This window comes from Callospermophilus lateralis, chromosome 1 (genome assembly GCF_048772815.1).
Source record: "Callospermophilus lateralis isolate mCalLat2 chromosome 1, mCalLat2.hap1, whole genome shotgun sequence".
Classification (NCBI taxonomy): Eukaryota; Metazoa; Chordata; class Mammalia; order Rodentia; family Sciuridae; genus Callospermophilus; species Callospermophilus lateralis.
Genome location: NC_135305.1, coordinates 196,821,354 through 196,846,839, shown reverse-complemented (window position 1 = coordinate 196,846,839; position 25,486 = coordinate 196,821,354). Strand labels below are relative to the sequence as shown.

Here is a 25,486-nt window from a genome sequence, read left to right as displayed (position 1 = left end):
TCTGTTTCTAAAGATCATATTTTCCATTTGTCAAAAGACTTCTTTGGAAACTATATAACTGAAACATTAGGTAGATATTTTCTTATCTCAAGAACATTACTACTCACAGTATAATGCTTGACTAACTTCTGAAACATAGGCCACCATTTTAAGTTCTGTAATTATTTTCTGAAGATGCATAAGCCCTCAGTTAAACCACAGAAGTGGTTGTTTCAAGCTTCATATAGCACTTGTCTTCCTTTATTGTATATTTTCATTTTATTCACAAAAATACTACCAGCACTGTAGATGTGCCAATATCTGTCAGAAGAATACAGGGAAAATTAATATTAGTATTTTTACTATATTCCAGGCCCAACTCCTAACCCTAACCCCAGGAGGTGGATGCTATTTTCCCATTTTACTAATGAGAAATCATCCTCAACATAAATAACTACGTGTCCCACCCATACTGGAGGGTAAGAGGCAGAGGTTTGGTGAACCACAAACTTTGCACTTGACCCCAGTGCCCTACTGTGTCAGAAAAGGACAAATTTAGTATCTTTTTTATATACCTTTATTTTATTTTATTTTACTTTATTTTATTTTTTTTATGTGGTGCTGAGGATCAAACCCAGTGCCTCACATGTACTGGGTAAATACTCTACCATTGAGCTACAACCCCAGCCAAAAAATTTATTATCTTAAGATTATGGCATTTGGTGTGATATAAATAGTTCAGTTTGGTAACAAATAACTTACGTGGTTTCTCTGGTGGAAACTATTTTCCTTTCAATAGTCTGTCCAGACTTATACATATCAAGTAATTTCTAGCAGTGTGCTTTGAGCAATTATAAACATCCTTTCATGGAAAAGTTTTCCTTTCAAAAGCATTTTCTTGTGAATTGCATTGATAATCCTCTGACACCTGTGAGAGTTTGATAACTTAAACTTACTTTTTTTTTTTTTTTTTTTTTAGTGGTGCTGGGGATTGAACCTAGGGCCTTGTGCATGCAAGGCAGGCACTCTACAAACTGAGCTATATCCCCAGCCCTGATAACTTAAAGTTTCTAGGATGATTTTTGTGGGATTTATGAATGTGTTTATTTATCCTAATGCTTAGGATAAATAAGTCAGCAGTATTGTAATATTGGTGTGTAGCATGCTCTGTGGTGATTTTATTCCAGAGGAGTTAGGAAACAAGTGAGTCTGTGGCATAAGCTCAAGCCACTGCCTGGGTCCTGCAGTTAAAGGAATTAAGGAAGAACTCTGGTACTTTCCAGTGTTCTAGTGCAATCTTTAGATTTTCTTAAAAAATGGGGCTGGAGTTGTGGCTCAGTGGTAGAGCGCTTGCCTAGAGTGTGTGAGGCACTGGGTTCGATCCTTTGCACCATATACAATTAAATAAACAAAATAAAGGTATGTGTCCCCATCTACAACTAAAAATAAAAATTTTAAAAATGATTCAAAGCACTATTCTGATTACGTTAACACTCATGAAATCCATGAGTTCATACTTAAGCAAAAGCAAATCAAAACTCCTAGGAAATCATTGAGTTCAACTCTTTACTTTGAAACTTGAAGAAAAATATATTAAGCATTTATTCTTTTTTCTTTCAAATTGTATTTCACTATAATCAAAATAGCTCTAGTTAATAAAGTTACTCTCTGTGGAGAAATTCTAGTCTATGGAAGGAATATTATGATTAGATAATTACCATTTTTAACTCTCAATAAAGTCATTAATTGAGCAACAGTCACTGTGCAGACCCCTTAATTAAAAGGTTGATGTTGATGCGGGGGTGGGGGGACTTTAAAATGATGGGATCAAGTTGTCACCATTTAAATCCAGTGATCATTATTAGAATCACTAAAAATAAAATACCCAACATAGAAAGCCTCTTGGCATGACAATATAGACTTGCGTACTGAAGTAAAAGGAAGAGACATGTTTGGATTTACTTCAGGAGAAAGAAGGGGAGAAAGAAATAAGAATAGTAAGATCATGGTAATTATTAAATCTGGATAATGAGTATATGGGAGTTCATTACACTGTTCTTTCAAGTGTTTTATTATAAAAAGTGTTTAAATAACATTGCTGTTTGGGGTTAGAGTTAGAAAATTACTTAATGTTTTTTTTTTGTTTGTTTTTGTTTTTTTTTTACAACCAACATTGATTATATCTGGGTTTCATATTATAAAATTGTCACCCCCATTCTTGTGAAACTGAGCTATTAAAAAAATAATATTATAATATTATGTTCTTTTGACAGATCTTTCCCTAGACCATTCTGACCTAGTTGCAGAGTTGTTGAAGGAACTCTCCAACCACAATGAACGTGTAGAAGAAAGAAAAATTGCCCTCTATGAACTCATGAAACTGACACAGGAAGAATCTTTCAGTGTTTGGGATGAACACTTCAAAACAATATTGCTTTTATTGCTTGAAACCCTTGGTGATAAAGAGGTAAGTGACAGAATATATAAACCTGTCTGTCCTACCTGTCTCTTTTTAGATTGCCTATTAATCAGATACTACACATGTTCAGAAATTGGGAGGATGAGTCTATTCTGCTGCCATCCTCTGTGTGAAACTTTTAGCGTAAATTACTTTTTATTCTAAACCAAGGAGCTCAACAGTTTTGAACAGTTGACAACAGTAAAAATGAAAGATTACAGACTGAATTCTTGTAAGAAAGTACAGATTTATTTTGCAAATATGAATTACTTGTTCAGAAGTAAAATTTCCTATATTAGAATGATATTTTTTTACAAATATGAAAAGCATGATGTGAATTTTCCATTAGATTTTCTAAAATTATGTAAAATGCTACATACTTCATGCAGATATCTACAGATTTTGTTTCCCCAAAATTAAGTGCGGAAGTTGTAGAAATTGAAAATGTTTCCAGGTATGATGGCATATGCCTGTAATGCCAGAAACTCAGGAGGCTGAGATAGGAAAATCATAAGTTTGAGGCCATCCTCAGCAATTTAGGAAGGCCCTGAGCAACTGAGCAACAACCTGTCTCTAAATAAAAATATATAAAAAGGGTTGAGGATGTGGGTCAGTGGTAAAGTGCCCTTGTGTTCAATTCCCAGTACAAAAAAAAAGAAAAAATGTTAAAGATTGTCTATCACTATCACATAAAATATTAAAAACATTAAATGTTTCTTCTTAGCCTACAATCAGGGCTTTGGCATTAAAGGTTTTAAGAGAAATATTAAGGCATCAACCAGCAAGATTTAAAAACTATGCAGAACTGACTGTCATGAAAACGTTGGAAGCACACAAAGATCCTCATAAAGAAGTAAGTTATGGACTGGGATAATGGCTCAGTGGTAGAGCGCTTGCCGAGCATGTATGAAGCACTGGGTTCAATCCTCAGCACCACATAAAAATAAATAAAATAAAGGTATCATGTCCATCTATAACTAAAATATACATATATATAAAAGAAGTAAGTTATCTAACAGTTAAATTATGATTTTATTCGCATTTTATTGCATGAACCATGTAAACTTTGCATTAAAAGTACCCTTATTAATTGTTTCCTTTTTATATTCAAAGTAATACATGATTAAGATATAGGCCTATGGGCTAGGCTTATAACTCAATGGTTGAATGTTTGCCCATCATGTGCAAGAGCTTAGGTTCAGTCCCCAGCCCTGGGGGAAGATGCAAGCATATATTCTTTTCTATTATATGAATTATGATAATATTATGGCCTTTTCACCTAAAGTGGGACAGTTCTGAGAAATACTTTATCTGATTTTGTTTTCAAAGCTAATGAATCAAAGGTAAATGCAAAAGTTAAAAATATAAAATTCTCAGAGAAAGTGGAGGTCTGAATTTTTGTTATATTGGATTAGGCAGTAATTTCTAGATATAATGCCAAATGCAGAAGAAACCAATGGAAAAAAAACAGTTAAATTGGATTTTATCAAAATTTAAACTTTTTAGTGCTTCAGAAAACACTATCAGGCCAGGCTTGGTGGTGCATGCCTGTAATCCCATTGGTTCTGGAGGCTGAGGCAGAAGGATCAGAGTTCAAAGCTACTCAGCATTTTAGTGAAGCACTTAGCAACTCAGCGAGACTCCGTCTCTAAATAAAATATAAAAAGGAGGCTGGGGATGTGACTCAGTGGTCAAGCACCGTTGGAGTTTAATTAATCCTTGGAACCAAAAAGAATTTTTGCAGACCATGTATCTAATAAGGGACTAAGAGTTGTAATGTGTAAAGTACTTCTAGAATTCAGCAGTTGAGATTATTAAATAATGAGTAGGACCTCACTGTGGCCAATACAGGGAACTTCATTCACATTGCAGTCTAAGTAAATAGAGCCTCCACACCCTAGCAAGACTAGTGCAGTTTAAAAACTACTCTAGCCAGACATGGTGGTGCACACCTGTAGTCCCACCTGCTCAGGAGGCTGAAGTGGGAGGATCATTGGAGCCCTCAAGTTCCAGACCAGCCTGGGCAATATAACATAGACTCTTTCTCAAAAACTAGATAAAAAATAAGCACTGCTTTAGCCAAGAGTAAAAGGACACAGAGGGAGGGAGAATGGTGAAATAAAGCCTGGTGCATTTGTCATCCAGTTTCAACAGTTATTGCCATTTGCTACTCTGTTTATATTTACCCTCACTTATGTTTGTTTACTACAGTATTTTTACAGTGAACCTCAAATATCATGACTTAGTAAATATTCCTAAAGTTTATACTTCTGGGGCATATTACAAGATTTTAAAAATTACTTCCCGGTTTAATTTCCTCTTTGTTTTAGGTGGTGAGATCTGCTGAGGAAGCTGCATCAGTATTGGCTACTTCCATTAGTCCAGAGCAGTGCATCAAAGTGCTTTGTCCTATCATCCAAACAGCAGATTACCCAATTAATCTGGCTGCAATCAAAATGCAAACAAAAGTGATAGAGAGAGTATCCAAGGAAACTCTTAACCTACTTTTGCCAGAGATTATGCCAGGCTTAATACAGGTAAGCAGCAAAGCTTGAAAGAACAAGGTATGGTACATTTGTGAGCTATTTGAGGCACTTTCCAAGCAGCACTAGTGGCATGACCAAGCCTTCCTGCTGCCTATGATGTTCAGGACAGTCTTTTCATAACTAGGGTTGTCTCAGTAAGTGGGTGGTATGGATGTGGTAACATATACATAACATGAAATTCACTGCCCAACCATTTTTAAATATATGATTTAATGGCATTAAATACATTCTCACATTTGTATAACCACCAGTACTGTCCATATTCAGAACTACTACTTCATCCCAAACCAAAACACCATACCCATGAAGTAATAACATCCCATTCCTCCCTCCCTCCAAGCCCACAGTAATCTCTCTTCTACTTTCTGTCTCTAAAATTTACCTATTCTAGATTTCTTTATATGTGAAATTAAATGCTTTTTTTTTTACTCTCTGGCTTCTTTCATTTAGCATGTTTTCAGGGTTCATCCATGTTATAACATGTATCAGAATTTCCTGTCTTTTTATGGCTGAATAACATACTACATTTGTTTATCTGTCCATCTGTTGATGACTGTTTGGATTGTTTCCTTTTTTTTTATTAGCATCAATATACAGTGAACTTCCTCATAATATCTTCTTCTACTTACATGTGTATATCTAAAAACAGAATTTCTAAATGTTGCCCTATTTCTCTCCAAAGTAGTTATACTAATTTACAGTCATAGATATAATATCTTTTTGTCTGTATGTACACATCCCCATGTATATAAGCACTTTAGCAAAAGTAGGATAATATTTTATAATCTGCTTTAACTTAGCTATATATTGTGAACTTTTTCTACCCAAAGAATAATATTTTACAATGTAATTTTAATTGCTGGCTAGTATTACATAAAGTATATTAAAAACTGTCCTAAGCCGGGTGCAGTGGCTCAGCCTATAATCCCAGTGACTCAGGAGGCTGAGGAAGGAGGAGTCCAAGTTCAAACCCAGCCTCACCAATTTAGTGAGGTCCTAAGCAACTTAGCAAGACCCTGTTTCTAATAGAATACTTTAAAGGGCTGGAGGTCTGAATTTTTGTTATATTGGATTAGGCAGTAGTTTCTAGATATAATGCCAAATGCAAAAGAAACCAATGGGAAAAAAAAAAAACAGTTAAATTGGATTTTATCAACATTTAAACTTTTTAGTGCTTCAAAAAACACTATCAGACCAGGCTTGGTGGTGCATGCCTGTAATCCCATTGGTTCTGGAGGCTGAGGCAGGAGGATCAGAGTTCAAAGCTACTCAGGATTTTAGCGAAGCACTTAGCAACTCAGCTAAGTGAACCCCTGGGTTCAATCCCTGATACCAAAAAAAAAAAAAAAAGAATCCTAAAGAAAATTAATCGTTCATTTCTTTGTACATCTATAATATTATATTTGTGGCCTTGTCCTGAACTTATTACTTAATAATATAAAATTCAGATCTCTTTATTTTTTATCTATGTTTTGGTACTAAGCACAGAGTTTATGTAGTATATATATTTCATAAATATTATGACTACTGAATAAATATTTATAGGATGAATAACTGAGAATACTAGCAAAAGGTTCTTGTAACTGTAAGTGATTGTAAATATCTTATTTTCGCTGATCAGCTTGGTGCAAAAATCTTATAGTATACATGATTATTGGGAACCTATCTGAAAAAGCAGAAGAACTCAAATAAATTTAAATTTTAGCTTTTTTCCCCATAAACCATTAATATTGAACTTTCTGGGTATTAGGGCAAGAACAAAGAGAGGCAAGAGACAATAATAATATGGTTTCTGAAGGTCTCTCAATTTACGACCAAAAAAAATCATCTCACTGAGACCTAGGATTGTATATAAAAAAACATGAAAACATCTTTGACACAATTAGGAAAAGATATCTTAGTGAACCCCAAAATATAAGCAAGCAGGGAGAGCCAAACCATCACCACCAGTGGTTTCCTCTGGATCCTAGTAGTTTAGAAGAGTATGAAGAAAATCCAAAAGTTAACTTTTATGACCCTGGAGCCAGAGAATCACATAAATTCTTGCCTCTAAAATAGAGGTCCCCATTCTCAGAGTGCTATCTGAGTAAAAGTTATGGTGGAAGCATAAATGCAGACAGGGAAGATTATGCTGGGATGTTCTGAATCCTCAGGGCTCTTTGAAATACTTTGCAAAGTAGCTGGGTATGGTGGTGCACACCAATAATCCCAGGTACTCACAGGCTGAGGCAGGAAAGTTGCAAGTTCAAGGTCAGCATGAACAACTTAGCAAGACCCTGTCTAAAAGTAAAAGGACTGGGAATGTAGCTCAGTGGTAAAAGAGCCCTGGGTTCATTCCCCCAGTATCACCAAAGAAAAAAAAGGGAGAAAGAGAGGAGAGAGAAGGGGTGGAAGAGAAAGACAAGGGAAGGAGAGAGAGAGAGAGAGAACAAGAACTAAATGAATTTAAATGAAAAGAAATAAATTATCTTCCAGAAAGAGCTCCTCACCTACAAAAAAAACTCCTTGAAGTAGAAGCTAAACTGAGTATCATACCAATACTATGGCTGATATAGCTTCATAGAAAGGCCATATTTTTAATACCTTTAGGAAATAAGAAGAGGCAGTTCTACAGTAGTAATGCACAAAAAGATTTTTATAACAGCACTCCAACCCCTACATAGAAGACTTCTCTTAAAATATAGAAAATACATAATCCCATTCCACTTACATGTAAATAACAAAAGGGTGTGGAGTCAGGCCCCACAAAAAAGGTACTTAGCCTCCCTTTCAAAAAAGGAAGGAAGTAGTAGCCATAGGGTATCTAAAATATAGGTACACTAGAAAAATGTAGACACAAGGCAAATGAAAACCTAAACCTAAATTTAAGAAAACACAGGAGTAGGGCTGGGGATGTGGCTCAAGCGGTAGCGCGCTTGCCTGGCATGCGTGCGGCCCGGGTTCGATCCTCAGCACCACATACAAACAAAGATGTTGTGTCCGCCAAAATAAAATTCTCTCTCTGTCTCTCTCTCTCTCTTTAAAAAAATAAAATAAAAGGAATGGGATGTGTCTTCGTGGTAAAGTGCTCCTGGGTTCAATCCCTAGTACACACACACACACACACACACACTTTAAAAAAAAAAAAGAAAGAAAACACAGGAGTAAATGTAGGAAACAATAAAAGCTAGTAAAAAGCATGAATAAGTCCAGGCATGGTAGCACACGCCTGTAGTCTCAACAATTTGGGAAGCTGAAGCAGGATCACAAGTTCAAAGCCAACCTCAGCAACTTACTAAGTCCCTAAGCAACTTAGAAATACCTTTTATCAAAATAAAAAATAAAAAGGTCTGGAGATGTGGTTCAGTAACATCATATTTCAACATAATAAAGGCTATATGTGACAGACCCATAGCCAACATCATACTGATTGGGGAAAGACTAACTGAAAGTATTGTCTCTGTAATCAGGAGCAAGACAAGGGTTTCCACTCTCATCATTTAGATTCAATATAGACCTTGAAATTTTAGCCAGAACTTTTGGGTAAGAAAAAGAGGGGGCAGGGTACAAATAACATAGATAAAGAAGAAATCAAATTATCCCTATTTACAAATATATGACTCTGTACTTAGAAAAATACTACAGATTCTTCCCAAAGACTTAGAACTAATAAATCCAGCAAAGTAGCAGGAAACAAAGTCAACATTGAATCATTAGAAAAGCAATACTGTTCAAAAAATTAAAATACTTAGGGATAAGAGATAACCAAGGAGGAAAATGACCTCTGCAGTGAAAATTAGAAACCAGTGAAGAAAGAAATTGAAGAAAACACTAGACAAAAGGACCTCTCACATCATGGATCAGCAGAATTAATGATTGTTAAAACGGCTATGTGAATAAAAGTAATCTACAGGTTTAATAAATTCATACTTAAATACCAATGACGTTCTTCTCAGAACTAGAAAAAAGCAATCTTAAAATTCATATGGAAGCAAGAAAGACCCCAAATAACCAAAACAATCCTGAGCAAAAAGTAATACTAGAGACCAGGAATGATGGTGCATGCCTGTAGTACCTGCAGCTTGGGAAGCTGAGGTAGGAATTTAGTGAGACCCTATCTCAAATTTTAAAATATAAGAAAGGCTGGGGGTAAAGGCTCAGTGGCAAAGAACCCCTGGGTTCAATCCTTATTTCAAAAAACAAAAACAAAAAAAATAATAATGCTGGAGGTATCACAGTATCCAATTTCAAAATATGCAAGAGAGGGCTGGGGTTGTAGCTCAGTGGTAGAGTGCTTGCCTCCTCGATGTAGAAAGCACTGGGTTTGATCCTCAGCACCACATTAAAAAAAAAAAAAAAAAAAAGTAAAATAAAGATATTGTGTCCATCTACAACTAAAAAAATATTTTAAAAAATATGCAAGAGAGCCATATCAACAAATGAACACCGATTTTCTTGATGTTAGGTACTTTAACACTGAGCTATATTCCATTGTCCTTTGTTTGTTTGTTTGTTTTGAGGACAGAGTTCTGCTAAGTTGCTAAGGATGGCCTTGAACTTGGGATCCTCCTGCCTCAGCCTTCCAAGTTGTTGGGATTACATACATCCATCCTCTTGCCCTGGAACCATCCAGTTCTTGACAGAGGTGCCAAAAACATACATTACAGATAAGACTACCTCTTAACAAATGATGCTATACCAAAAATCAACTCAAAATGGATCAAAGATCTAAATATAAGATCCAAAACTTTGAAACTGCTTGAAGAAAGTCTAGGGGAAACACTACAAGACATAGGCACAGGCAGTGACTTCCTGAATAGGTGTCCAATAGCTCAGGATATAATAGCAATAATTAACAAATGGGATGGCATCAAAAGGCCTCTCTATAGCAAAGGAATCATAATCAGAGTGATGAAACAGCCTACAGAATGAGAGAAATTCTTTGCCAGCTATTCTTCTGACAAAGGATTAATATCCAAAATATATCAAGAACTCAAAATCTTAACACTGAAAAAACAACCCAATCAGTAAATGTGCACATGAAGTGCACAGACACTTCTCAAAAGAAGTAAGAATGCTCCACACTTAGTGTGGAGCAGTAGCCAAGCATATGACCTCAACCTGAGGAGGTGGCAGGAAGGCCATGGCAGTTTGCTGTGACACCATGGAAGGCAATAGAAGAAGTAGTGACAAAGGTTACTTGTATGCAGATTGGCTGGCATTCTGCTAACTGGTATGAACTCTCTGTCTCCTTTTTTAAATGTGGACCCATGATATCTTGTTCACAGTATAGATGATTTTTACCAACTGGAGCTAATAAGACTTGGGACAGAATTGAGCTAGCCTTTCTTACCATTGAAGGATATTGCATGACAGGGATTATATTTGGAGTAGTGAATGGTCTTCAACTAGGACTGAAAGAAACCCAGAACATGGCCCGATCCAAACCAAGATATATACAGGTTGTTTGTTTGGTTTTTTTTTTAAATCTTTTATAGTTGTAGATGAACAGAATGCCTTTATTTGTTTATTTTTATGTGGTGCTGAGGATCGAACCCAGTGCCTTACACATGCTAGGCAAGTGTTCTGCCACTGAGCTACAGCCCCAGCCCATGTACAGGTTTTATGTATGATAGACTAACTAGGCAATGTGTACATTAGGCTAATACTCTAGGTTCTCTGGCTCTGCTTTCTAGTGCATTTAATGTTGTTATTGAGAAAACATGAGGTGCAAAATATGACCTTGACACAGTACCAGCCAGGACCATGACGGACATGTTGTATAAGTGTACCAGTGGTCTTCAAGGGGTGGCACAAGGTGGTCTGGCAAGACTAACACTTACCAGACTATAACAACTGAAAATACATGAAAGTCTCCCTTCTCCAACAGTCACTCCAATGATTTTTACCAACTCATGAATATAGGACACTTCATTAGTCATCGGGACCAGTCAGTCAGTCAGTTTGGAGTTATTTTCTCTCTTTTGTCTGTAATTAGTTTGAAAAATTGGAGTTCCTGATTTGCTGTGGTGAAGATCAGAACTGACATTCCTTCTTGCCCTTAGTGAGTTAAAGCCAAAAACCCTTTGTTGGCTCACTGAGTAACATGGTTCCCTTCTCCTTTGGAGAAGATCTTGTTCCTGTTTTCTCTCCTACCTGCTGACCTAGAAAACCACTTACTCTCAGAATTCAGGTAATGCTTTTTGTTAATAGTTTTATCACTAAGTTTGTGCATTTAATAACCTGAAACTATAATTTAGCTCTGAGTTCTGATTAAAGAGTGAAAATGGAAAAAGAGAAGGAAGTCCATTTCACCCCAGTCCACATGACTAACATCAAGAATACAAAAAAGGGACTGGGGATGTGGCTCAAGCGGTAGCACGCTCGACTAGCATGCGTGCGGCCCGGGTTCGATCCTCAGCACCACATACAGACAAAGATGTTGTGTCCGCCAAATACTAAAAAATAAATATTAAAATTCTCTCTCCCTCTCTCTCCTCTCTCTCACTCTTCCTTTAAAAAAAAAAAAAAGAAGAATACAAAAAAGTAATAAATGCTGGTGAGAATGCAGGGACAAAGGAGCCCTTACATACTGTTGGTGGGAATATTAATCGGTATAGCCACTATGGAAATCAGTATGGAAATTCCTTAAAAAACTAAAAATAGGCATGGTGGGACATGTCTGTAATCCCAGCAACTTGTGATACTGAGGCAGGAGGATTGCAAGTTCAAGGCCAGCCTCAGCAGTTTAGCAAGGCCCTAAGCCACTTAGTGAGACCCTGTCTCAAAAATAAAAAGGGCTGGAGATGTAGCTTGCTAGCAAAGTACCCCTGGGTTTGATCCCCAGTATGAGGGGGCGGAGGACAGGGGAATACTAAAAATAGAACTACCATATAATCCAACTATACCACTCCTCAGTATTTAGCCAAACGAGTTAAAATCAGCATACTTCAGAGATATGTGCACGCCCATGTTTATGGTGGCACAATTCACAATAGCCAAGTTATGGAATCAGCCAGGTATCTGGCAACAGATGAATGGATTTAAAAAAATGTGGTATGTTTACATAATGGAGAATTATTGAGTCATAAAGAAGTACAAAATCATGTCATTTGCATTGAGTGTATACTCCAACTCAGAGACGATCTTCAAAAACTGGGAGAATATTTGTTTGGTTTTGGCTCTAGGCATTTAAGGAAATCTCTGTCAGGTTACTGACTGACTGCTGAGATAACAAAGAGACTTCAGTGACCACACACCATGTATAAATAACTCAAGTGAGTCAGTAATATAAATATAAGGTCTAAAACTATAAAACTCTTAGGAAAAAGCAGGGTTAAATCTTTCTGACTTTAGGTATGGCAGTGGATTCTTAGATATGACACCCAAGGCACTAATGAAAAAAAGATCTATTGGACTTCATTGAAATTAATAACTATTTTAGGGATGGGAGTGTAGCTCAGGGATTAGAGTGATGCTTGCATGCACAAGGCCCTGAGTTCGATGTTAAGCACTGCAAAAATAATTATAATGTTTGTGCATCATAGGACATTATCAGTAAAGTAGGAAGACAACCCACAGAGTTGGAGAAAGGATTTTTGCAAATTATGTATTTAATAAGGGTCTACTATCCAGAATATAAAGAACTGTTCTAACTTAACAAAACAGCAGTTTTTAAATGAGCAAAGACTTGAATAGACATTTTATCAAAAGATAGACAAATTACTAACAAGCATATGAAAAAAATGTTCACTATAGAAATGTGCATCAAAGCCATAATGAGCTATCCATGATGCCATATGCCTGTAATCCCAGTGGCTCAGTAGGCTGAGATAGGAGGATCATGAGTTCAAAGCAAGCCTTAGCAATTTAGCAAAACCCTGTCTCAAAATAAAATATAAGAAAAAAAAAAAAAAAAAAAACTAGGCATGTGGCTGATGTCCCCTGAGTTCAATCCCCAGTGCCCCCACCAAAAAAAAAAAAAAAAAAAAACATAATGAGATCTGACTTCACACCCACTGGGATGACTATATCAAACAAAATAAACAAGTATTGGTGAGAATGTGCAGAAATCGGGATCCTCATACATTGCTGATTGAAAAGAAAAGTAGTGCAGCTGTTATAAAAAGCAGTTTGACCGTTTCTCAAAAAGTTAATGAAGGGCCAGGCAAGGTGGCACAGAATTATAATTCCAGCAGCTGGGGAACTGAGGCAGGAGGATTTCGAGTTCAAAGCCAGCCTCAGCAAAAGTGAGGTGCTAAGTAACTCAGTGAGACCCTGTCTCTCAATAAAATACAAATAGGGCTGGGGATGTGGCTCAGTGGTTGATTGTCCCTAAATTCAATCCCCGGTACTCAAAAAAACGACAACCTTCTGAATTAACTCTAACATCACACCCTTCCTTTAAAGCCCTTCAGAGATTCCCATGAACAGAATGAGCCCATATGTCTTGCTACAGTTCTCTTAGTTGGCTCCTTCCTACTTTTCCTCCTACTTTATGAGCTCCTATAATTAATTTTTCTGACAGACTGAACTGTCTCTCGAGGTCACTGCATATTTCCCTGTCTCTATCACCTTCCTTACTCTTAATTTACTTTTATCCTCAGGTCTCCACTTAACCTTTCTGTGCAGAGGATTTTCTTCGTTTTTGGTTCTTTGGTACTAAGGATTGAACCCAGGGGTCACTTAACCACTGAGCCACATCCCCAGCCCTTTTTATTTTTTGAGACAGGGTCTCACTAAATTGCTCAGCACCTTGCTAAATTGCTGAGACTCTTTGCAGTCCTCCTACTCATACTCCCATGCTGCTGGGATTACAGGTTTGTGCCACCATGCCCAGATTTGCAAAGTGTATTCTGACTATCACATTCCTATCTCATTCCCTCCTGGCCATGTGATTCCATAACTTTTCTAGGAAGGGTCATTTTTTTATCTCATAGGACACAGACACTGAAGATTATTTACCTGGCCTATTCTTACACATAGCAAACAATTAAATATCAGAACATGAATGCAGTATTCTTTGTAGTATCATTTCTAATGTCAAGAGTAATGTTGTGAGGAAAAAGACTTAAAGTTAACAACAGTAAAGCTGGAGGTGTAGCTCAGTGGGAAAGCACTTGCCTAGCATGCATGAGGCCCTGGGTTCAGTCCCCAGCACTATAACAAATAAACAAGCTTACAACACTATAGAGTGATTAAATGAGTATAGATACAAAATGGATACCTTGTATCATTATTTATGAAGGACAATTAATTTTATTCAAAGTGATGAGAGAAAATTAAATGAATGCAGTTAGATATCATAGATTATTATGAAGAATGTGTTTCTAAGTTTAGGGGTGTGATTAAGTGATAGCACATCTGCCTGGCATGTGTGAGATCTTGGGTTCAATCCCCAACACCACCAAAAAAAAGTGTTTCTTTTAGCTAGTATCAATTGATATTGATATTTTAATATATCTTTAGTCATTTTAGGATAAAATGATCAGTGTTTTAATAGAGATTAACTGTGTAAAATGTGCATATACATTCGCCTGTGTAAAATGTGCATATACATTCAGATAATTGATTCAAAAATACTTTATGAATAAAAATTCTATGGACTATTGTGATCAAAAGCATAGTGGAGGGGCTGGGGTTGTAGCTCAGTAGTAGAGCACTCCTCTAGCACATTCGGGGCACTGGGTTCAATCCTCAGCATCACATAAAAATAAAATAAAGGTGTTGTGTCCAGCTACAACTAAAACAAAATATTTTTTAAAAAAGCATAGGGGGAGTGCTTGCTTCAGTAGCACATATACTAAAATTGGAACAATACAGAGAAGATTAGCATGCTCCCTGCACAATGATGACATGCAAATTTGTAAAGCATTCCATATTTTTGTGGATTAGGGACATAGGCGTTAGATTAGAGACCCTGCACTTATACTAGAAGAAAATGTAGGCCCAACTGTCCATCATATAAGCTTAGGAAACAAATTCCTCAACAAGACTCCTAAAGTACAAAAAAGTAAAATCAACCATCATTGAATGGGATGGCATCAAACTGAAAAGCTTCTTCACAGAAAAAGAAACAATCAAGAACTTGGAAAGCCTACAGAATGGGAGAAAATCTTTGCCACCTCCACCTATGATAAAACATTAATCTCCAGGATTTAGAAAGAACTCAAAGGGCTGTGGCTGCAGCTCAGTAGTAGAGCGTTTGCCTAGCACAGGTGAAGCACTGGGTTCCATCCTCAGCACCACATAAAAAATAAATAAATAAAGTTATAAAAATATATATTAAAAAAAACTCAACAAATATATGAAAAAATATTCAACATCTCTAGCAATTAGAGAAATGCAAATTAAAACTACACTGAGATTTCATCTCACTCTAGTCAAAAAGGCAATTGTCAAGAATACAAGTAACAATAAATGTTGGTGAGATTGTGAGGAAAAAGGCACACTCTTTCATTGCTTGTAGGACTGCAGTTTGTTATACCCACTATGGAAAGTCCTCAGAAAACTTGGAACCATCATTTGACCAAGTTATTCCACTCCTCAGTATATATGCAAAGAACTTAAAATCAGCATACTATAGTGATGCAGCCACATCAATATTTATAGCAGCTTAGTTCACAGTAGCTAAACTGTAGAGTCAAACTAGTTGCCCTTTGACAAATGAATGGATAAAGACAATGTAGTGTGTGTGTGTGTGTGTGTGTATAAATAAATACAATGGAATATTATTCAGCTATAAAAAAGAATGAAATTATGGCATTTGCTGGTAAACGAATGGAACTGGAGACTATTATGCTAAGTGAAATAAGCCAATCCCAAAAACCAAAGGCCAAATATTCTCTCTGATATGTGGATGCTAACACACAAGAAGGGTGAGGGAGGGAAGAATAGAAGTTCATTGGATTAGACAAAGGGGAATGAATAGAAGAAGGGAGGATTGGAATAGGAAAGATTAGAATGAATCGGACATAACTTTCATATGTTCATGTATGAATACATACTAATGTAACTCCAAGTCATGTACAAATATACAAACACAAGAATGGGAAGTTGGGCCAGGTGCAGTGGGGCACACCTATAACCTCAGCTGCTCAGGAGGCTGAGACAAGAAGGATCATGAGTTCAAAGCCAGTCTCGGCAAAAGCAAGGCACTAAGCAACTCAGTGAGACCCTGTCTCTAAATAGAATACAAAATAGGGCTATGGATGTGGCTCAGTGGTCGGGTGCCCCTGAGTTCAAACCCTAGTACCCTCCCAAAAAGAATGGGAAATTGGGGCTGCAGTTGTAGCTCAGTGATAGAGTGCTTGCCAAGTGTGTGTAAGGCTGTGTAAGGCACCACATAAAGATAAATAAAATAAAGGTATTATGTCCATCTATGTCAAAACACACTACTGACATGTGTATCCAAAAAGAAAAATTTTAAAAAAGCATAAGGGAATTAGTTTACATAAACTGGATTTGAGAAGGTAATCACAGGGATGGGACAGATGTAAGACATAATTAGGCTTGAATCATAGGACAGTACTTTGACTGCCAAAACAAGGGATTTATATTTTATTAGATAGTGAGAGGCTGTTGGCTGCCCTGAAGCTAAGTTCTTTAAGGCTCATCTGGAGACTTTTGGTGGCAAAGAAGCAACCTCAGAGTCAGAGAAGTGCAGCTTATCAAGAAAAAACCTGATAATGAGACCTAGGAGTAGAGTAGAGCGCAATGAAGTGCGAGGAGAGAAGGTTGTATCTCTGCCTGCAGACGTTGAAAAAGTAACTTAGATCATCAGTTTTCTTGCCTCAGTGTTCTTGGGATCTCATTTTCGAGTTGCATCTTCTGTTGCAAAGGTATTTTCTCAGATCCCTCAGGAGTACTAACAATGGGCTCTCTCCCTAGGGTTATGATAATTCGGAGAGCAGTGTTCGGAAAGCTTGCGTCTTCTGCCTGGTAGCTGTTCATGCGGTAATTGGTGATGAACTGAAACCACATCTCAGTCAGCTCACTGGCAGTAAAGTAAGTGGTGCTGCATGGATTTAAAGTAGTAGTGGTAGTGCATTCTTTAAAATTCAGTTCTGGGAGCTGGGGATTTAGCTCAGTTGGCATAGTACTTGCCTCGCACGCACAAGGCCCTGGGTTCAATCCCTAGCACCACCACACACACACACACACACACACCAAAAAAAAAAAAACACAACAGTTCTATGTGTGTGAAAGGAGAAATTTGTTACTCAGCTTTTAATAAATCCGACTTTGAGTACCACGTTGCCCGTAGCTGTTTCTGTTCCTAACATCTGTCACTCAGGTAAGGTCAGCAGTTTGGTATGGTTGTTGATAGACTGCTGTAAAAGAAAAAGCCAATGTAGTCTGGTTATTCATAACCACTAACCAACCCCTTTTCTATTCCCTTACTCAAAATCTTTCTCCCTAAGAACTATTTAAGAATAAATAGATTGTTGTAGTTATATATCATGAATTACTTTGTATCTCCCAAAATGTGACACACTTTGAATGTTTCTCTAAATTGCCCATAAGAACTGTAATGATCAAATATTTGATCTTCTCTCTTTATTCTTATGAACCCCATTAATGTGCAACTCTGATTTGGTATCTTAAAAATAAAAATTTATGATTAGTCCTTAAGATTTAAAATAATAAATAAGGCTTGCTTTCCTCATTTTATTGGTACTACCAGAACTTTAGAATAAATTCTAGGGGTTGAGAATAAACCATGATTGTTTATTTTTGTTTTTGTTGTTTTTGCAGTACTCAAGATTGAACCCCAAGGTGCTCTACCACTGACCTATATTCCAGTTCCCACTTTTTTTTTTTTTAAGACAGGGTTTCTTACTAAATTGCCAAGACTGTCACCAAACTTGTGATTCTCTTGCCTTAGCCTCCTGAATCACTGGTATTATAGGCTTGTTCCACTGCATAAGCCCTGATAGTTGAAGTATGGGTTTTGATCCAGCTAACAAGATACATTCACCTTCATTTACAGTTTTCCAAAATCATAATGATAATCATTGCCATGGTCATATTTTTTTTAATACCAAGGCAGAATGAAAATACATATAAAGGAGCGAAGCATAGTGGCATGTGTAACCCCACCTACTCAGGACGCCGAGGCAAGAGGATCATCACAAGTTCAAGGCCAGCTTTGGCAATTTAGTGAAACCCTATCTCAAAACAAAAAATATAAAGGTCTGGGGATGTAGCTTCATTGTAAAGCACCCCGAAGTTCAATCCCTGGTACACATACACACATACTTTAAACAATTAAAATTTAGAACTTGATCAGAACCAGTAATGATATTGCATATGAAATAAATAGATGGAAAACATTTTTAAATAAGTATAGATGAAAAAAGTATAACACAGAATTGTATATGTGTTGATTACAAATTTTACATAAACCTGATCTCACATAGGTAAAAACCACAAAATGACATTGAGACATCAAAACATTCTTGTTTGGATGTCAGTGGCATAGTGGCCTGAGATCTTGGGTCCTGGAGCCAAATGCCTAGGTTTCTGTCCTGGCCCACTTCTTACCCACCCCTAAGACCTTAGGCACTTACTTATCCATTCTGTATCTTGATTGCCTCATCTATAAAATGTGAAAATAAAGAGATAATGTAAAGCAGCTAGCACATGTTGTAGCTTGTGCCCAATTGTTTTTGTTTTAATGGTGACTTCTTTTTTTTTTTTTAATAGTGACTTCTTATAAGTTAAATGTTTTTTGTCTTATCACTACAACATTTTTATCAGCAGTAGATTAAGCATTATGATTACACCCATCCTAAAATCTGACCTTCAAAGCTCACATGTAGGTATATAATAATTTTAATCAGCATCATATCATAATTTAGAGTTGCTTGCTCAAATGACATACTTTGACTTGCATCCACAGATGAAGCTACTGAATCTTTACATCAAACGTGCACAAACAGGTTCTGGAGGAGCTGATCCCACTACTGATGTTTCTGGACAAAGTTAGTGAAGTTCATCAAAGTAACCAGGAATCTCTAAGAAAGGACAGACAGACTACCCTCATCAATGAAAGGAAATTCTCAAATACACCTTATGAAACATAACCATTGTTTCCCAGTTTTAGTTTTTTGTTTTGTTTTATATTTTCTGTTACAGAGGGCTGTCCTCAATCTGCATGTAACTTTTATGATAGTTATTCCAAATTCAAGAAGAAACAGTATTAACATCAATTGATCAATACAAAGTAATTTTTAAATCTAATTCATCATTTCACATGTTTGTACTACTTTGTCTTCCCATTAACCTTTGCCAGTGTTACGATTGTATAAATTTTTTTAAATGCTGGTTAAACAGGAATGCTTAAAGCTTTAAAAGTTCAACAGTCTAAAACATTTTATTCAATTGCAGAATAATATTTTTATTGCTTCTTTGAGTTTTGTTCTGTATCATGTCGTATGCTAGAAATATTGAAAATGATGTGAAACAAAGCAAGACTAATTTGAACTTCAGCCAGACTCTGTTGGTGTGGTGGTGATACATGTCATTAGTTGCAACTTCTTTGGGGTGGTCTATAGTTTAAAACTAAGACCTCAAAGAGAAAAGTTACAGAATCAGCCAGTTCTGTAAAACTGATATGTTTGTTGGTTATTGATCTTGCCATCTTTATTTAAAACCACATTCCTCTATGATCCCTTAAGAAAGCTCCACCAAATCATCTGCCTGGTTTTTTTCTTGATATTATTAAAATAGAAGGTTTTATTGCAGGGTTTTTTGGTTATCTTTGTTGTGAATGATGCTTTTTTGTATTTATTAATATCAAATTCACTTATGAATAAACTTGATAATGGAAACAGACAAAAAAAAATCAAGTGCGTGTGTGTCTTTGACTGTATTCTGTTTCTCATTTAATAAACAAACTAATTATTGAGACATGTGAGTTGACCAGCACCTAAACGGTGGAACCTGGTTTCCTTTGACCATGCAGTTATATTACTTGAAAACATGATCCTGATGAGAGAGAAGATGGTGCCAAGGCTATCTTGTATAATGGGCGCAAATTCTCTACCTCTTCAGGGCCAATACCTTTAACTGAGCTGCTGCCTGTAATGTCTTTTGGAAGACTTTTAAAGGGTGATTTTCTGTTACTTTTTAACAACAACAACAAAAAAAAAATTAATCACCTTTTTCTAAACCTGTTCTTTTCGTGTGCAGCCAACTTTCTAAGATTAACAGTTTAGGTGAAAGGCCAAATTAGATCATATGGAACCAGGATACTAATGATTTTTCATCTTGACTTATTTTTTTTTTTTTTAATCCTAACATAAAGTGAATTTGACTGAAAAAGCAAATGGCGACTAGGGAAGCAATTTGCTGCTGTTACAGTTATCTGTACTTTGTTTAAATGAAAAAAGTATAGAAATATATGTAAAGAATTTAAAACAAGAGAACTAAATGGATGATTTGTCATAGGCTTTTCCCTTCCTTTGTTTCTGATTTAGCAGCAACAAAATAATTTCTCTATCTCCTCTCCCCCTTACCTGTAACAATTTTGTTTTCTACTGTTAATTACATTGTGTATTTATAGTTCTATGCTTACTGTTGTGCATATACTGGCAATAAAACTGTACATAACATACTTGAAAAAGTTAATAATGTATAACAGCTGTTTTTCTGTCTTACTGTGTAATAAGTCACAAAGATTGTGGAGTTTTTCTGATTTTAGAAGGTCTTGTATTAATGATGTTCTCAAGAATTTTGTAAGTGCACCTGAGGAGAAAAGTAGCAACCATGATCCAATGTACATAGCTATTTACACATGTGTATATATATTATGGCTTACTTTAAGAAGAAAAGGCATTTTAAATATTGAACTCTTCTCAGTAGTGTTTTATGTACCATGACCTTTGGCATATTTTAATATTATTTTGAATCAGAGTATTGATTTAATTTTGACCTCTGCTTTAGGGTATTGCTTTTTACTGTTGACAACTAAGTAGAATGACTTAAGCTAAATAATAACACTAACTGAAAAATTAGATCAAGTACCTGGCATCTAACAGCAGGCACTCAAGAAATTAATGAACTACATGATGGAAAAGTATGGTTTAATGTGACTAAATGAAAGTAAATGTATATAAACTTGAAAACTCTATAATTTCAGGACTGGGGATGTAGCTCAGTTATAGAGCACTTGCACAAAGCCTTGGGTCTGATCCCCAGTACTGCTAAATAAATAAATAATGAATAAAATTCTATAATTCCAGTTGATAAGACTATAAGAAAGTTATTGATTATTCAAATCACTAATGCAGTATACCTTTACTTGTTCATTCCAGAAACATGCGTAGATGTCAGCTATTAAAGAATGGTGATAAAAAGCACCTGTTTAAATTCTTTCTTCTCCTGCTTTCTCCTCCAAACTAATTATCAGCATCATTTATTTACTGCACTGCTGAGAAATAAATAAAAGAATATTATAGGCTGTCATGTGGTGTGTGCCTATAGTCCCAGCTATTACATGGGAAGCTGAGGCAGGAGGATTGCTTGAGCCCAATATTTGGAGGCCAGCCTGGGCAATATAGTGAGAACTCTTCTCAAAAATTAAAGTGTATACACACACACACATATATATACATACACGCATATATATTTATTTCAGAATATGAAACCTGTTTATTCTGGGCTTCAATTTGGAGTTAATCTGTGGTGCCCCTTTGTATTTTATTTTTACAAATTTAAGATCAAAATGACTACAACATCAAATTAGGTCATATAATAAAATACTAGAATCTTACCAGTCCAGATCTACTTGTAAATCAAGTGTGTCTTATAATTTATTAGTTTAGAATAACATTAACAATCAATAGAAATGCAAATTAGCATATAATTTCAATAATACATGAGGTTTTTTCCTTACATTGTTTTACCTTTCTATATTACTTCAGATCATTTTATTGTAGTTAGTCCAGTTTTGCAACTATATAAAGGATCCTGGGTTAGGGATGTGGCTCAAGTGGTAGCACGCTCGTCTGGCATGCATGAGGCACTGGGTTTACCCTCAGCACCACATAAAAAGAATAAAATAAAGATGTTGTGTCCACCTAAATCCACCTAAAACTTAAAAAAAAAAAATCCATAATACACCTGATAAAAAGTTATTTCCTTTATTGGAGAATATTTGGAAAATAATGAAAAGCTTAAGAAAAAATTACCTCTAAAATCATCACTTGATAATATTTATTGTCATTTTGTGAATAAGGAATTTTATTTTGATACTGAAAACTATAAGGAAACATTAAATTTTGTTTCTTTTATGAGTGTATTTGATACTTTTGAATATATCAATCTTCACTTGTTCTAATGGCAGCAAAGTTTTCCATTGTATGTATGGAGCAACCTTGGATGGATGATAGTCACTGAATATTCTTATAGCAAATAGCTATATCTTTGGCAAATCTCCCATTATTTCATACAAGGCAGTTTTTTAGAAGTCTTTAATATGAAATTGCTAAATACAGAAAACCATTGTTTGAAGATGTACTAGTTGCTTAAATTGCTGCTTCTAAGCTATTCTTATTATAGTAATCTAAAATAGAACAGGAAAATAAAGCAAGATTTATTTATATCAGATTTTCAGTATTTCAAATTTCCTGCATTCATCCATGCAATGTCCACACCTTCAAGGATATAAAATAATACAGTGTGATCCATGCTATGATAGAAAAAGAGCACTGTGATGGGAGGGGAGAAAAGGTACACATAAAGTCATCATTGAATGCTTCCTAGAAAAAGTGGTTAGCATGAAGACATTGAGGGGTACAGTGGGGAGAACCAAGGGAAACAAGTAGCAAGGCAGTGACGTATGAAGTAGCCAGAAGCATTAGAACTTGTCAGTGGAATTCTTTGAACCATTGTTTTCATAAGTGCAATAAGGCAAGTTGGGCCATACGGAGTGTCACAAGCCCGTGATCCTAGTGACTCAGGAGGCTGGAAGTGACTGCAAATTCAAGGCCAGCTTCAGTGACTTAGCACGACCCTATCTCAAAATAAAAACCAATCTGTGTAATTACGACCACTTGGGGAGACACCAAGTACTATGCTCAGTTTGAAAACCCAAATTCAACAGTTTAATAAACTTCCAATAAAAACCACTGGAAGAAATGTGTATCCAAGTTTTCTTGGATACACATGTTAACTTTTTTGTTGCAGATTTTTCTTTATTTGAGACAGGGTCTTGCCACGTTGCCCAGGCTGACCTTCAAACCCTGGGCTTAAGCAATCCTGCCTCAACAAACCCATATCACTATACGCAGCTATTTTTGAGAGAAAGGGGAGTGAGTTTGGGGGCGGGGGGGCGTTGAGATGGGGTTTCACTGTGTTGACCAGACTAGTCTTGAACAGGTGGACTTAAGTGAGCTTCCCACTTCAACCTCCGAAGTATCTAGCTGGGACTACATGCCACACAAGCCCATCTTTTTTTTTTTTTTTTGTACTGGAGATCAAACTCAGGGGCCCTTTTCACCACTGTTCCACATCCCCAGCCATTTTTGTTTTTTAGTTTGCAACAGGGTCTCACTAAGTTGTTTAGGGCCTTGCTTAGTTGCTGAGGCTGGCCTTGAACTTGTGATCCTCCTGCCTCAGCCTCCTGAGCCCTGGAATTACAGGCATGCACCACCATGCCTGGCTACAAACACTTCAGTTTTACATAGTCTGAACATTGTCAGGCACAGAGGCACATACTTATAGTCAATGATTTGTGAGGCTGAGACAGGAGGATCACAAGTGCCAGACAGGGCAATTTAGGGAGACCCTGTCTCAAAACAATAAAAAGGGAGGGAATGTAAAGTGCCCCTGGGTTCAATACCTGGTACTAACCCCACACCCACCCACCCCCCAAAAAATCACATACATAATCTTAAAACTTCAAAATTCAAGTTTTTTAATTCTTTTTTTGTAGTTATAGATAAACAGAATGCCTTTATTTTATTTGTAGTTGTAGATGGACAGAATACCTTTATTTTATTTATTTTTTTTTTAATTTTTTTTTAGTTATTGGCGGACACAACATCTTTGTTTGTATGTGGTGCTGAGGATTGAACCCGGGCCGCATGCATGCCAGGCGAGCGCACTACCGCTTGAGCCACATCCCCAGCCCTTATTTATTTTTATGTGGTGCTAAGGATTGAACTCAGTGCCTCACACATGCTGGGCAAGCACTCTGCCACTGAACTACAGCCCCAGCCCCAGAAGTGAAGTATTTTAGGCTACATTTTTTTTAAACATATTGGCCTCAGCTAACTTGGTTCTGATTTCCTTTATTCACTTATTAAATATTTGAGTACCCACTATGCATCTGACAGCCCTAAAATCTGCATGCTGTAAATATGTAGTTGTGAATCTGATAATGAGAGAAATACATTAATGTGTCTTCAGTAGTATTGGTGCTGGAGGGAGTGATCTGGTACTCAGGAGAGTTCGAGGGATGCTGCTGCTTGTCAGCCATCCTGACCAGTCCTTGTATTCACTCAATGTTAATATCAGACATACAACAGTATTTCTTTTTCCTTAAGAAAGTGTAAATCAGGGTCTGGGGTTGTAGCTCAGTAGGTAGAGCACTTGCCCAGCATGTGAGAGACATTGGGTTCAATCCTCAGCATCACATAAAAATAAAGGTATTGTGTCCATCTACAACTAAAAATATTTTTTTTAAAGTGTAAATCAGTTCTTTACCAGAAGCATGTACAAAAGATTGTTTAAAGGGCTGGAGTTGTGGCTCAGCGGTAGAGCACTTGCCTCACATGTATGCTGCACTGGTTTCGATACTCAGCACCATAAAAATATATAAATAAAGATATTGTGTCCATCTACAACTAAAAAAAATTTTTTTAAATGTTGCTTGAAAATCAGTTTTGCTAGTTATTGTTTAAAGCCAAATTGAAAACATTAATTATTACCAAAGTTTAGGTCAGAGTGGAGACTTAGATTCAGAATTAGATTACTTCAGTGAAGCAAGAAGCCTGATATTTTCTTCTCATGAATCAACTGGCGGTGTATTTTGCTCACAGAAGGACATTTGGCAATATCTGGAGATGTTTGATTGTCAAAACTTTAATGTGGGGTACTACTAGCATTTTAGTGCATACAGGCCAAAGATATACAGGACAGCTACCTACAACAAAGAATCATCTGCCTCAAATGTCTGTAATGCCCAGGTTGAGCAACGGCTGCCCTAAAGCAGAGGAATTGCCACAGACAGATCCTCTGTGGTAATACAGCCTGGGTTAAAAGCAGTGAATCAATTTTCATGCTGCTGTTAAATAGAATGAACAATCCAGAGCTCCCTTCTCACTGTGTGATTTTTAGGATAAATTTTCTCATTTTTGAACACATGAACTTACATGCCAAGTGTTCAAAACACATCATTGATTCCCAACTCAACCCAAACTCACTACTCATTGTCTCCCACAGCTTATTCTATTTTGAAGTTTCACTTCAATACTAGCTTAGTCTCTTCAATTTTGCTCTCATGGAAAGAAATGGT

The 25,486-nt window shown here is 36.4% G+C and overlaps 1 protein-coding gene and 1 non-coding gene across 17 annotated transcripts in view; both read left to right on the top strand.

Moving 5' to 3' along the window:
* Nucleotides 1–21,369, top strand: part of Clasp2 (cytoplasmic linker associated protein 2) — a 199,956-nt gene extending 178,587 nt beyond the window's left edge. For all 16 annotated transcript variants that reach the window (XM_076843304.1, XM_076843263.1, XM_076843290.1 and 13 more), the window contains 5 exons: nt 2,253–2,446; nt 3,162–3,290; nt 4,768–4,974; nt 16,852–16,968; nt 18,866–21,369. In XM_076843304.1, coding sequence (XP_076699419.1) covers nt 2,253–2,446; nt 3,162–3,290; nt 4,768–4,974; nt 16,852–16,968; nt 18,866–18,952 — 734 coding nt within the window. In that variant the 3' untranslated portion in view covers nt 18,953–21,369. The remainder of the gene's footprint in view (nt 1–2,252; nt 2,447–3,161; nt 3,291–4,767; nt 4,975–16,851; nt 16,969–18,865) is intronic.
* On the top strand, nt 14,741–14,847 carry LOC143384487 (U6 spliceosomal RNA). The gene has a single exon (XR_013089342.1). It is a non-coding gene; the product is annotated as a U6 spliceosomal RNA (small nuclear RNA).
* Nucleotides 21,370–25,486: the final 4,117 nt, after the last annotated feature.